We start from the raw sequence: 14,127 nt of genomic DNA on the forward strand, positions 1-14,127 counted from the left end.
GGGCCCCAGTGGTCAGGTGTCCAGGGACGAGTATCTGCTGGGACGTCCCATCGACAAGCAGATCACTGAGCAGTATGAGGAGCCTGAGAGCGGTCCATCCACCAAAACCGGCCTCCTACCTGGCTCCATCTTCAACCCTACCACCCCTGCCTCCAACCTCCACCTGGCTGCCAAGATTAAGGAAGATCCCCTGTTTGAAATCAGGTTAGTCATGTTCCTTCTTGTAGCTTGTACACTTCCCAAATCCTGTTACAGTCATGCAGGCCAGATAATTTGATTATGTTCTGTCCCTGTGCAATTCATCTAATTTATGTTTTGTTTTTGTCTTAAGGAAATGGGAGGAGGAAAAAAAGAGAAAAGTCTTGACTAATCCAGTGAAGATGAAGAAAACCAAAGAAATGGTAAAATGGTTGTGTAACTGTTTTGAAGTGTTTGTATGTGTTGATGTTGACAGCCATTTTTAGACCTTGTTCCAAACAAAAGATGTCTGGATGCTACTAGCTCAGTGTTTTCACTCCGTAATGTGTGATGCGTTGCTCACTCTTTATATCAGTCAGTGATGTCTCCTTATATCTGCTTTTTTCCAGGTCCCTGAAGTTAACCCTCATCCTCCCAGCCAAAGCCTGACTCCAGCAGTCCCAGATGAGAACACGGTCATCGAAGGTTTCCAGCGTTTCCTCAGTGTTCTTAACAAAGGAGTGGACGTCAGCCTGCTCAGCATGATTGTCAATGACGTCAGTGAGGATCTTCCTCTGGGTGGGCAGATCCTGAATGTTCAGCCCCCTGTTTTGGAGAACAAGCCAGATGTTCCCTACAGGAGTGAGAGCCGGGGATCACACAGAGGAGCTCTGCAGCTGGAACACAGTCGGTCCAACAGCAGAGATGAGAAGTGTGTCCAGCGGAATGATAGAGGTGACCGCCATTTTGGGTCTAGCAGTAGATCAAAGTCTCCCCCAGCAGTGGTGGAGAAGAAACCAGGCGTGGGGGAGGAGCAGCACAAACAGCTCCAGTATATTCTTCAGACTTTGGGGTTGAGCCTTGACGTGGAGGAGATGAGCAAACTATCAGACCGGACTCAGGAGAGGCTGTACGGGAGGAAGCATGAAGACAGTCAGAGGGCGGAGAGAGAGAGGGTAGACAGCAGAGGGGAGAGAGAGAGGGCAGACAGCAGAGCGGGTAGAGAGAAGGCAGACAGCAGAGGGGAGAGAGACAGTCAGCAGAGCTCTCACAGAAACCACAGGAGTTCCTCTTCCTCCACGTCGAGCTCCTCTAGCAGCTTCAGCCCTAGCCCCCCTCGCCGCCAGCATTCCCCCAGCAGAGAGTCCAGGGACAGCAGAGAACCAAGAAAAATGTCCCAATGCGGCCAATCTAGAGGGAGACGCAGAGGTAAAAAGACAGAGATGCAAAGAGGTGGAGAGAGGGACAGAAAAAAACAACCTCAGCGGGGCAGAAAACGCTCCAGAGAAGGCTCTCCTGCTCCCCAATCATATCCAATAGACTCAACATATCCCTCTTCCCACCCTGCTACTCCGGCTGCTTTGCCAGAATACGATATATCCCAATACTCTCAGAACACTGCCCACCACAGTGGTGCTTATAATGATGCTACCAACTCAGCATGGGCATACACTCACAGTGCCACACCCCCTGCCCCGCATCCCAGTGAGTATCACTACCCACAGTATCCCTCGCATCAATTTGGTGCTTCCTCAACCTGGGCATACACTCATGATGCAATGCCCCCCACCCCGTTTCCCACTGGGTATCGCTACCCACCGTATCCCCCGCATCACTTTGGTGCTACCAACTCCACCGGGGCCTCCACTCAGGGTGCAACGCCCCCCGCCCCCTGTCCCACTGAGTATCACTACCCACAGTATCCCATGCAGCATCACTTTGCTGCACCTCGCTCGCTTCAAGATGAGATTAGAGACGCTCGCTGGATGGTTAACCCAGACCTGTCGGCGAGCGAGAGCCAAAACGGGGAGCTGCGGGCCCCTCGCTGCCTGCAGGACGTCAATCCGGCGTGGAGGAAAAGAAGCAAGAAAAAAAATAAAAAAAATAAACAAGAGGGGGAAAACAAAGGGACAGAGGATATAGTGTATAATAAGGAAATGTATTATAGGATAGGGTTGGCAATGGTACAAAAGAAAGAAAGCGAGGGAGGTCAAAGTGAGAAAGAAACAAATAAATAGGTAGGCAGGTGTTTGGAACAAACTCTCACTATCGTTAAACTATTGTTTGTATGTTTACTTTTTCTTTGCACTTTGTCTTTTATTGTCTATAGTTTGGGTATGTCTATATACTTGGAAAAATATGAGGGTAATAATGAGTAAGATCTGGTGTAAAAATGGAATGACTGCTGAAACTCAATAAAAACTATACATGAGGAGAAAAAAATTATAAGGTTGTCACGATACTAGAATTTGACTTTGATCCAATACCCAGGAAAATATCGATAACGAAGGTGAGCATGTAAGAATCACATGGACCTTGTAGACTTGCACTAATGATTTAACATCGGTCTCAGATTCATACAGTGTTATAGGACCACCACTTATTTGAGTAAAATAGCAAGATTTGTACTGAATCATAATGTGATTTCTCAATCACAGTACTTTTTTTTTTAATATTATAGTGCTAGTTTTGTCTTAAAATTTGCTTAAACTACAAGTTTTACTCTTTTCAGCTCTACTGTATATTTCTATAAACAAAAAATCACCACTCCTGCTTTGTAAACTATTTGTATTCAACCTCTTTCTCTTGGTACTACATAAATTTGACTAAAAATGTTTTAAGCTCAGTCTTTTATTTTTTTTATCTTAATTAAAGCCATAAGCTTGTGAAAATGCTCAGGGAAACCTTGCCTAATCCAAAATAAAGTATGCAAGTTACATACAGGTGAGTGTTGTGTATCTTGCTTTTTGTTAGTCTAAATTAGTAATTTGCCTCATTTATTACCCCCCCCCCATATATTCAGTGGCATTGAGGAAATAATGTGGCTTGAATTTAATTGTAGTCAATTTATGCAAAAACCATTTTAATAGAGTAAAATAATGGCTCTGAAGAAAACCAGACCTAGCAAGCTAACTTGAAATAAAGATTGTGAGTTCCCAAACTCCACACAAACCACACATATAAACACAAAGCTGCCGTCGTTTGAGATGACTTCTGGCTCGCCTGACATGCCCACCTATGCTAATTCATTTATTTGTATAAATGATTATGAGAGGGGTGCAACTTTTTTCACTCGAGTAGGCTACGTGCTCCCCAAAGTGTCTGCACATCACTGTATTTATTCCCATGGTTAATTTCATTTCAAAGTTGTTTATGCCTGGCAGCCTGGATGTCTTGAAACCGACTTGGTTTAATCAAATGATGCATTCATAAAATCTAAGAGGAGATACACTTTTTGTGAAACAGGTTAGGAAGTATGTTTGTGAATCTCCAGACCAGCGAAGAAAATGAATGACTAGTCGCGGTGTCCAGAAAAGGTGTGTTTTTGGTACTCCACCCAGTAGATGGTGCTCAACACACAGCGCCAATATCCGGTTACACCAACGGAGTAGAGTATTTTTGGCTGCTGTGTGCTAAGCTAACACGTTACATTTCTTCATTTACAGTTATCCTTTCTGCAGAAACTCATCCCAGCTCAGTTTTACATCCTAAGCACGGCGTTGTTTGAAACTCGTGTAAAATTGTTATCCAACGTTACAGCTTTCGAAAACATCTTTTCCGTCCATGATGTGACTGAAGAAGGGGTCGCATTAGGTAAACAATAATAACCAAACTACACCCTAATGTAACTGTTAGCTATACCGTTAATCGTTTTAGGTGTCTTGTATCTTTCCAAGTTTGCTCCTTCATTTTAAAACAGCCATGGCGCCCATCCTTGTTCGTATTGTATATTTTCTACCATTATTTTCTCTGGTTCTGAGTCCGATATTAACCGTTACTTTCTATTTAGAGAGACTAAAGTGGAGCGTGTCGGATTATGGGAACGACTTGGTTATCCTGTTTTTTTGGGGTTTTTTTTTTAAACTAAAGGTTATCCTGTTTTAAAGAAAAATGTGTAATATCTGGGCTGTATAAAAAAATGCTACCCAATAAACACACATTGACAAAAAGAAGTCTTGTGAGAAATGTGATGTTTCATAATGCCACAGAGAGGCAGAGAGAGTATTCAATGTACCATTAATTGCTAATTTTATTATCAACAAAAACAGACCCCCGCCTGCCCATCTCACTCCAAGCTGAAGTCAAAAGTTAGCAGCCCTGAAGTTATACAGCCAAGGACAAAATCTGGTGTAACCCTCAATGCGTTTCTCTAACATTAACATGACACTCTCTCTAATGTGCAGGGGGTCCACAGATTCATAAACTACAAGGAAAATTGGATAAACAACGAATCCACTTGACTGGGAACACGGGCACGAGCGCAGTTGACCAAAACACGGAGATTGACTCAAGAACTAACCGCGATAGGGACCCTTGTAGAGCCACATACCAGCATGGGGACTAATGAGGAATGTCCCTCCTCGCATAAACCGCACAGTCAGGACCCAGACAGACAGCTGGTGGAAATGAGTGAGGTGGATCAGGAGCTGGCGAAGAAGAGGAGGCAGCTTCGGGAGATTGAGGAACAGATTCTGCTCAAGAAAGCTGCCCTGGCTATGGAAAAAGTTGAGCCGATTGTAAAAAATCTATATCGGACGTATACAAAATATGGACAGGATTTCGCACATGGCAAAGCTAACACATCTATGAACACAAATGAACCCTCTGTACAGTTAAGAGAAGAAAGGGAAGCAGGCTTTTCCTTTAGTAAACACTCATCTGTTCGCAAAGGAGTCACAACTCTGAAAGACAGAGTGAATGTCATTATGCATCAAAGGCGTCCTCTTGGCTTTCCTGCAAAGGTAGTTATTGATTACAAACATCCATAGAGATTTCGGGATGGGGCAGTGTGTGTGTGTGTGTGTGTGTGTGTATACGTGTGTGTACATTCAGATTCTTATATCTGTAAAGATGTTTGGAGTGTATGTGTGCTGCTGTGCGCCCTTTTCAGCATACATAAGGAAAGTGCACTCGCAAATTATATATTTTATTTATTTATATATATACTCTACTTTCTGCCCAGGTCCATGCTCCTTCATTTGATCTTCCACACACATACTCATTCAAAGTGGCCAGCAGTGATGGTCTGAGTGAGGAGGACCATCCCCTGAAGCTCAGTGTAAAGGCACTAATGATGAGGCAGAGACGGAGTATTCCCTGTGTATCGCCATCAAATGAGGTTTGTAAGACGATAAGTGCCGTATAAATGCTACCACAACCCTTAGGTATTATACAAAGTGGTTTAGTAGTGCCACACAAGCAGCATATTTTGTATTGTAATCATTTGCAACTCTAAATCATAGTGACTCTACGCTGTCAAAGTTGAACAGTTCTAAAATTAGAGCATTTTTTGTACCTGCCCTCCCCAATCCCTTTCAGGCCACCTAAACTATTTAAACTGAACAAAATATATGTTATTCAACTGAATCATTATTAGTATGTACTATGTAATCTTGATTTTTTTTTACACGCTGACTTCTAAGTCTATCAATCAAAATCTGTAGACTCCTGCACATTTCAAGACACAAGTAACCTTTGTCAGATAAACATTGCCCTTGTAAGTGAAGGTTGTGTGGGAGTCTGGGAGACTACAAATTTGGAATTTGTTAGAGGATGTACAAAGATGATCTTTTTAGAAAATGACCTTTAGAGAGAGAAAAAAAAAGAAAATCAAGGTGCTATTGATTTCATGGGATGCAATCCAGAGCAGAACTCTTGACAACTTACAAAAATTACTTAAAAAAAAAAGTGTCCTGTCTGGGTGCTACTAGCTCAGTGTTTTCACAATGTATTGTGATGTATTACCCACTCTTCAGTGATGTCTCCTCATAAAACCATCAAAAAAAGTTTGGAAATTTGTGTTTGGCCGATCATATCTCTGTTGTTACTATCGTGACATTTCCAAAAATCGGCCCAAGCCTACTCAGGGTTAATGTGTATATGTAACTGTTGCGGAACAGTTTGGGAATCACTGCTCCAGCACGTACAACACTCCAAGCTGATCTGACAAGTGTTCAATTGGGTTCAGGTCTGGGCTGTTGGCAAGCCATTCCATTCTCTACTCCCACATTCTGGAGGTAGTCTGTGAGAACCCTGGGTCTGTGGGGGCGAGCGTTGTAATCTTGGAGGATGGAGTTTGATCCCAGATTGTGGAGATATGGGATCACCACTGGCTGCAGAATCTTGTGCCGATATCTTACTGCATTGTGATAGCCTTCAATTGTGACAAGCCTTGTTTTGCCACCCCACAACATGATACTGCCCACACCAAAAGTTACTTGATCGATGCAACAATCAGCATAGCATTCTCCACGTCGTCTCCATACTTTGGACCTTGCCATCCAACTACCGCAGGCAGAACCTGGACTCATCACATGACATTCCTCCAGGTTCAGGTTCCATTGTCCGTGTTGCCGACAATAGCGCAAACGGCCCTGGCGGCTTCCTGCAAATCTCTGGAAGACAGCCTACGGTTCCTCAGTTATGTAAGGGTGATGAAGCGGTCTTCTTGGGGTGTTATCTTCTCGGGACGCCCACTTCACGGCCTGTCTTTGACATCACTGGTTTCACGGAACTTGGCCTTGAGTTTGGAGAAGGTAGCAGGGCAACAATAGAGTCAAGAGTAGACCAACAGGAGAATACACTGTTTGACATTGGCAGGGAAATTTGGCACATTTCACTTGGGACCACCAACGCACATAATCAGCTGTGCTGCTCATCCCGCAAATGCATCATCCATACAAATGGGACATCATTGTAATGGGAAATGAACAGACATACAGTAACAAAACATATGATCGACCAAACACAAATGTCCAAACTTGTTTTGAGGGGGTTATCTGCACTTCCCCAGGTCCCTGAAGTGAACCCCCCTCCTCCCAGCCAAAGCCTGACTCCAGCAGTCCCAGAGGAGAACATGGTCATCGACAGTTTCCAGCGTTTCCTCAGTGCTCTTAACAAAGGAGTGGACGTGAACCTGGGTATTCCCCGTGTATCGGCATCAAGTGGAGAGGTTTGTAAGAGGAATGTTACCACAACACAATCAAATAATTTCTTAGCTATTATACAAAGTAGTATTATAGTGCAGGTGGTCGCAGCTATTGCAAATTCGCACTTGTTTTTTTTAGGGGTTGCGTGAAGATGATCTTTTTAGGAAATTACATGTTAAGAAAAAAAATAATAATAATCCAGAGCCTATTGATATCATCGGATGCACTCCAGAGTAATTCTTGACAACTACAAATGACTTCTTATTGAATATTCTCTCATCTGTCTATAGACCAACATTCTAAATGCCCCATAGCTTTTTCCTGTTGCAGTGTTTTCTAATACAATAGCTGACAGGAAATAAACTATGGTCCAAACTGTTCCCTAGTAACAGAATTCCAGTGAAACTGTCTATATTATCTTCATTCGGTAAAGTCTTGTACAAAAGTCGATGAAAAAATGGTCATTTAAGCAATATCACACGAGAGGGAGTGCATTGTTGGCTAATATTGGCACTGCTGTGATTCGGTCGCAGGCACGAGGCCGCAGGCCGAGTGCCGTAGATAATCACAGCAGTGCCAATATTAGACAACAATGCACGACCTCGAGTGTGATATTGCTTTTATACAACAGTTCTATTAAACAAAGCTGATTAAAAAAAATGACAAAAAGCTGAGAAAATAGATGATTTCTGTATTTATTCCTCCGCCAACAAAAATAGTCCCCCCAGCTTTCCCTTTGCAGAAAATGTAGCCTAATCAGCCTAATTAACTGCAGGCTGTCTACTCTACTACTGTCTACTCTACAGCTGTGAAGCATTTTGTTGATTAGGGCAGCTGTGAAGCGGAGTGATCTACACACAGTGAAGCGCCAGTGCATTATCATGAAATATAGGCACTCGTAGGATCCCTCTTGTCCAATCAAATTGCTCGGCCGGAACTACCTGTTGTATAATGTCTTTTTTAGCATCCCAAAAAGTATATTAATACAGAGCCAGAAAAATGTGTCCTGTCTGGATGCTACTAGCTCCGTGCTTTCACGATGTAATGTGTGATGCATTGCTCACTCTTTATATCAGTGTCTGATGTCTCCTTATATCGGCTCTTTCTCAGGTCCCTGAAGTTAACTCCCCTCCTCCCAGCCAAAGACTGACTCCAGCAGTCCCAGAGGAGAACACGGTCATTGACAGTTTCCAGTGTTTCCTCAGTGTTCTTAACAAAGGAGTGGACGTGAACCTGGGTATTCCCTGTGTATCACCATCAAGTGGGGAGGTTCGTAAGATGATAAATGTTACCACAACACAATCCAATCATTTCTTAGCTATTATACAAAGTAGTATCATAGTGCAGGTGGTCGCAGCTATTGCGAATTTGCACTTGTTTTTTTAGGGGTTGCGCGAAGATGATCTTTTTATGAAATTACATGTTAAGTAAAAAAAAAAAAAATCAAGAGCCTATTGATATCATCGGATGCACTCGAGAGTAATAGAGAGCCAAAGAGGAACGTCACTTCCTGCTTCAGCACTGTACCAGAGTTTTTCATCCGCCATTTATTTTCCCATAGACATTTCGTAAAATGCTTCTAAAAATAGTTTTACTTGTTCAAACCAAACGGTACAGATATATTTAGAAACAGGAGCGATCGCATGACATTTCACTCGGACCAAAACGTAAAAAAAAAATGCGTCCGAGTGAAATGTTCTATGGTCTCTCCCGATTCTAAATATAGCTGAACCGTTTGGTTTGACCAAGTAAAACTATTTTTTATAAGCATTTTACAAAATGTCTATGGGAAAATAATTGCGTAAGAAAAATCTCTGGTACAGTGCTGAAGCAGGAAGTGACGTTCAGTTTGCCTCTCTATTCTTGACAACTACAAATGACTTCTTATTGAATATTCTCTCATCTGTCTATAGACCAACATTCTAAATGCCCCATAGCTTTTTCCTGTTGCAGTGTTTTCTAATACAATAGCTGACAGGAAATAAGCTATGGTCCAAACTGTTCCCTAGTAACAGAATTCCAGTGAAACTGTCTATATTATCTTCATTCGGTAAAATCTTGTACAAAAGTGGATGAAAAAATGAAAAAAAACTAATATTTTTTAGCATCCCAAAAAGTGTATTAATACAGTCAGAAAAATGTGTCCTGTCTGGATGCTACTAGCTCTGTGCTTTCACGATGTAATGTGTGATACATTGCTCACTCTTTATATCAGTGTCTGATGTCTCCTTATATCTGCTCTTTCTCAGGTCCCTGAGGTTAACTCCCCTCCTCCCAGCCAAAGACTGACTCCAGCAGTCCCAGAGGAGAACACGGTCATCGACAGTTTCCAGCGTTTCCTCAGTGCTCTTAACAAAGGAGTGGACGTCAACCTGGGTATTCCCTGTGTATCACCATCAAGTGGAGAGGTTTGTAAGATGATAAATGTTACCACAACCCAATCAAATCATTTCTTAGCTATTATACAAAGTAGTATTGTAGTGCCTCACAAGCATGTTTTCTATTCGATCATTTGCAACTCTAAATTTTATGCGACTCTACTCAGTCAAAGTTGAACAGTTCTAAAATTATAGGATTTATTTTAGCTACCCTCCCCAATCCCTTTCAGGCCACCCAAACTATTTACACTGAACACATTTTGTAAAAAAAAAACATGTACAAAAGTGGATGAAAAATGATAAAATGGTCATGATCTTTTTTGGCACCCCAAAAAGTGTATCAATGCAGAGTCAGAAAAAATGTCTCCTGTCTGGATGCTACTAGCTCTGTGCTTTCACAATGTAATGTGTAATGTGTTGCTCACTCTTGTCTTTATATCAGTGAGTGATGTCTCCTTATATCTGCTTTATCCCAGGTCCCTGAAGTGAACCCCACTCCTCCCAGCCAAAGCCTGACTCCAGCAGTCCCAGAGAAGAACACGGTCACTGACGGTTTCCAGCGTTTCCTCAGTGCTCTTAACAAAGGAGGGAACCTGAACCTGGGTATTCCCTGTGTATCACCATCAAGTGGGGAGGTTTGTTGTAAGATAATAAACATTACCACAACACAATCAAATCATCTCTTAGCTATTATACAAAGTAGCATTGTAGTGCCTGACGAGCGTAAGCAGTTTTTCTATTCTAATCATTTGCAACTCTAAATTATATGCGACTCTACTCAGTCAAAGTTGAACAGTTCTAAAATTATAATTTATCTTTTTTAAAGCAGCTACGAGCAAGATTTTCGATTGTTATTAAACAGTCTAAATGTAATATTGATGCATCACATCTTACCTATAATAGTAGCTGAGACCAAAGCCGTGTGAATCGGCGATTGCTCTCTTGATGATTATAGAGTCTGTGTCTGTCTTCCGGCAGCCCGGATAGACCAGGAAGTGAAACGAAACGGTTTACGGCAGCTGCCTGCCTTCAACCGTTTTGCTCTGCCAAGCAACAGACCATAAACAAGGAGAACGCCATGCTCGCTACATCCAGGGGCTTGCTACTCTCGGGAACATCTCTCGTTATATTCTAACAGTTTGGAAGTAATTTTGTTATTTTGTGGTTATGGCCGAAGTGGCTGCCGCAAACCGTTTCATTTCACTTCCTGATCTGCCCCGGCCGCAGACAGACTAATCATCAAGACAACACTGGCCGATTCACTCGGGGTTCAAGCGACACTACTCAGCGTTGGTCTCGTCTACTATTAGAGGTAAGATGTGAGGCATCGATATTAAATTTAGACTGCTTAATAACAATCGAAAATCTTGCTCGTAGCTGCTTTAACATCCCAAAAAGTGTATTAATACAGTCAGAAAAATGTGTCCTCTCAGGATGCTACTAGCTCCGTGCTTTCACAACGTAATGTGTGATGCATTGCTCACTCTTTATATCAGTGTGTGATGTCTCCTTACATCTGTTCTTTCCCAGGTCCCTGAAGTGAACCCCCCTCCTCCCAGCCAAAGCCTGACAGCAGTCCCAGAGGAGAACACGGTCATCGACGGTTTCCAGCTTTTCCTCAGTGTGCTTAACAAAGGAGTGGACGTCAACCTGGGTATTCCCCGTGTATCACCATCAAATGGGGAGGTTTGTAAGACGACAAACGTTAACCAAAACCCAATCAAATAATCTCTTAGCTATTATACAAAGTAGTATAGTACTGCCTCGCAAGCATACGCATTTTTTCTATTCTAATCATTGGCAACTCTGCATCAAGTCAAGATTATTTGTATAGCCCTAATTCACAAGCATGTCTCAGAGGGCTCTACAGAGAACATTTCTAGCTAAGCACTGTCAATATACAGGATTGAACAATCTTATATTAGAGAGAGGGAGAGGAGAGATTTGGAGGGGAGAAGGGAGAGAGAGGAGGGGAGCGAGAGAAGGGAGAGAATGGGGGAGAAGAGAGAGCACAATAAACAGGGGCTGGGCATTGCGGTTGAAATCACGATCATGCTAATCACATGCATCAGTTTCGATACATACCAATATATCTCACAATATGGTTAATCTGCTCTACTCAAACTGTAAAAATCGGCAAATAAAAAAATCGTGATACTCAAGTGTATTGATTGACACCCCCACCCCACTCCTACTAGGCATACTCTTGTATAACGTTGCCGAATAAGCAAGTCAACATTAAACAGACAAGATTTCTTTAAGTTTGTGACGTGGATTTTGTTAGCTAATTTTGGCCTCCCTGAATTATGGGCCTGGCTGGGTAGATTGCTAAATTAAAATTTTATGTGCACAACACAAACCAAATTTTATTTTTCGTTGATTGGTGGTCTAATTTTGTTCAAATAAATAAAATCACATAGCCCATTCCAAGTTAACCTTGTACACTAAAGTCAGTTATATGTGAAATGATCAATATCATGTGTACCTGATAGTTGCTTAGTACTTTAAAAAAATTTTTTTTACAGTAACTGATTGCTTTCCCCTCTCTTTCACCAGAATTTGAAAAAGAGCTGGCACCCCCAGACTATGAAAAATGTTGAACATGTATGCAAGGCTGAGCAGAAACATGAAGCAGAACGGAATAAGATTGAGGAGCTCCAGAAAGACCTGAAAGAGGAACGAGCTCGAGAAGAAATAACTAAATTTGCACAGGAAACCAGGGCTCTCAAGTCAGTTCACCCTCACGTTCTCAAGAGTTTTTGTTGCTGCCAGTTTGTTGTTATGAGTGATACAAAAAAGTAGTCGGAAAGTCATGTTATCATAGCTGATTTTTGTACTCTGACAGGAAAAAGGATGACCGTCTGGACTGGATGTACCAGGGCCCCAGTGGTCAGGTGTCCAGGGACGAGTATCTGCTGGGACGTCCCATCGACAAGCAGATCACTGAGCAGTATGAGGAGCCTGAGAGCGGTCCATCCGCCCAAACCGGCCTCCTGCCTGGCTCCATCTTCAACCCTACCACCCCTGCCTCCAACCTCCACCTGGCTGCCAAGATTAGGGAAGATCCCCTGTTTGAAATCAGGTTAGTCATGTTCCTTCTTGTAGTTTGTACACTTCCCAAATCCTGTTACAGTCATGCATATGCAGAGAATTTGATTTTGTTCTGTCCCTGTGCAAATCATCTAATTTATGTTTTGTTTTTGTCTTAAGGAAAAAAAAGAGAGAAGTCTTGACTAATCCAGTGAAGATGAAGAAAACCAAAGAAATGGTAAAATGGTTGTGTAACTGTTTTGAAGTGTTTGTATGTGTTGATGTTGACAGCCATTTTTAGACCTTGTTCCAAACAAAAGATGTCTGGATGCTACTAGCTCAGTGTTTTCACTACGTAATGTGTGATGCGTTGCTCACTCATCAGTCAGTGATGTTGTCTCCTTATATCTGCTTTTTCCCAGGTCCCTGAAGTTAACCCTCATCCTCCTAGCCAAAGCCTGACTCCAGCAGTCCCAGAGGGTCACGGTTTCCAGCGTTTCCTCAGTGTTCTTAACAAAGGAGTAGACATAAGCCTGCTCAGCATGATTGTCAATGACGTCAGTGAGGATCTTCCTCTGGGTGGGCAGATCCTGAATGTTCAGCCCCCTGTTTTGGAGAACAAGCCAGATGTTCCCTACAGGAGTGAGAGCCGGGGATCACACAGAGGAGCTCTGCAGCTGGAACACAGTCGGTCCAACAGCAGAGAGAGGAGGACCAAACCGCCCAGCCGGGAGGGATCCCACAAAGAAAGACCCTCCATGCCTGATGAGAAGTGTGTCCAGCGGAATGATAGAGGCGACCACCATTTTGGGTCTAGCAGTAGATCAAAGTCTCCCCCAGCAGTGGCAGAGGAGGAAGCAAGGGTGGAGGAGGAGCAGCAAAAACAGCTCCAGTATGTTCTTCAGACTTTGGGGTTGAGCCTTGATGTGGAGGAGATGAGCAAAGTAGCAGACCGGACAAAGGAGAGGCTATATGGGAGCAAGCATGACAACAGTCAGAGGGCGGACAGCATAGGGGAGAGTGAGAGCATAGACAGCAGAGGGGAGAGAGAGAGTGCAAACAGCAGAGCGGAGGGAGAGAGTGCAAACAGCAGAGGGGAGAGAGAGAGTGCAAACAGCAGAGGGGAGAGAGAGAGTGCAAACAGCAGAGGGGAGAGAGAGGGTGCAAACAGCAGAGGGGAGAGAGAGAGGGTAGACAGCAGAGGGGAGAGAGAGAGTGCAAACAGCAGAGGGGAGAGAGAGAGGGTAGACAGCAGAGGGGAGAGAGAGAGTGCAAACAGCAGAGGGGAGAGAGAGAGTGCAAACAGCAGAGGGGAGAGAGAGAGGGTAGACGGCAGAGGGGAGAGTGAGAGGGTAGACAGCAGAGGGGGGAGAGAGAGCGCAAACAGCAGAGGGGTGAGAGAGAGGGTAGACGGCAGAGGGGAGAGAGAGAGTGCAAACAGCAGAGGGGAGAGTGAGAGGGTAGACAGCAGAGGGGAGAGTGAGAGGGTAGACAGCAGAGGGGGGAGAGAGAGTGCAAACAGCAGAGGGGAGAGTGAGAGTGCAAACAGCAGAGGGGAGAGTGAGAGTGCAAACAGCAGAGGGGTGAGAGAGAGGGTAGACAGCAGAGGGGAG

The 14,127-nt window shown here is 43.5% G+C and overlaps 1 protein-coding gene across 1 annotated transcript; it reads left to right on the plus strand.

Annotated features, from left to right (window-relative positions):
- Positions 1-805: 805 nt before the first annotated feature.
- Positions 806-14,101, plus strand: LOC310793913 (uncharacterized protein; the record flags this gene model as incomplete). The annotated part of the gene is made up of 12 exons (XM_083655801.1): positions 806-912; positions 5,141-5,296; positions 6,971-7,129; positions 8,217-8,375; positions 9,356-9,514; positions 9,961-10,119; positions 11,015-11,170; positions 12,041-12,213; positions 12,330-12,566; positions 12,695-12,752; positions 12,937-13,534; positions 14,094-14,101. The coding sequence occupies exons 1-12, from the start codon at positions 883-885 to the stop codon at positions 14,099-14,101; spliced, it is 2,052 nt and encodes a 683-aa protein (XP_083511927.1). The 5' UTR covers positions 806-882.
- Positions 14,102-14,127: the final 26 nt, after the last annotated feature.

Source organism: Poromitra crassiceps (genome assembly GCF_964638095.1).
Source record: "Poromitra crassiceps genome assembly, chromosome: 19".
In the NCBI taxonomy this organism is placed as follows: domain Eukaryota; kingdom Metazoa; phylum Chordata; class Actinopteri; order Beryciformes; family Melamphaidae; genus Poromitra; species Poromitra crassiceps.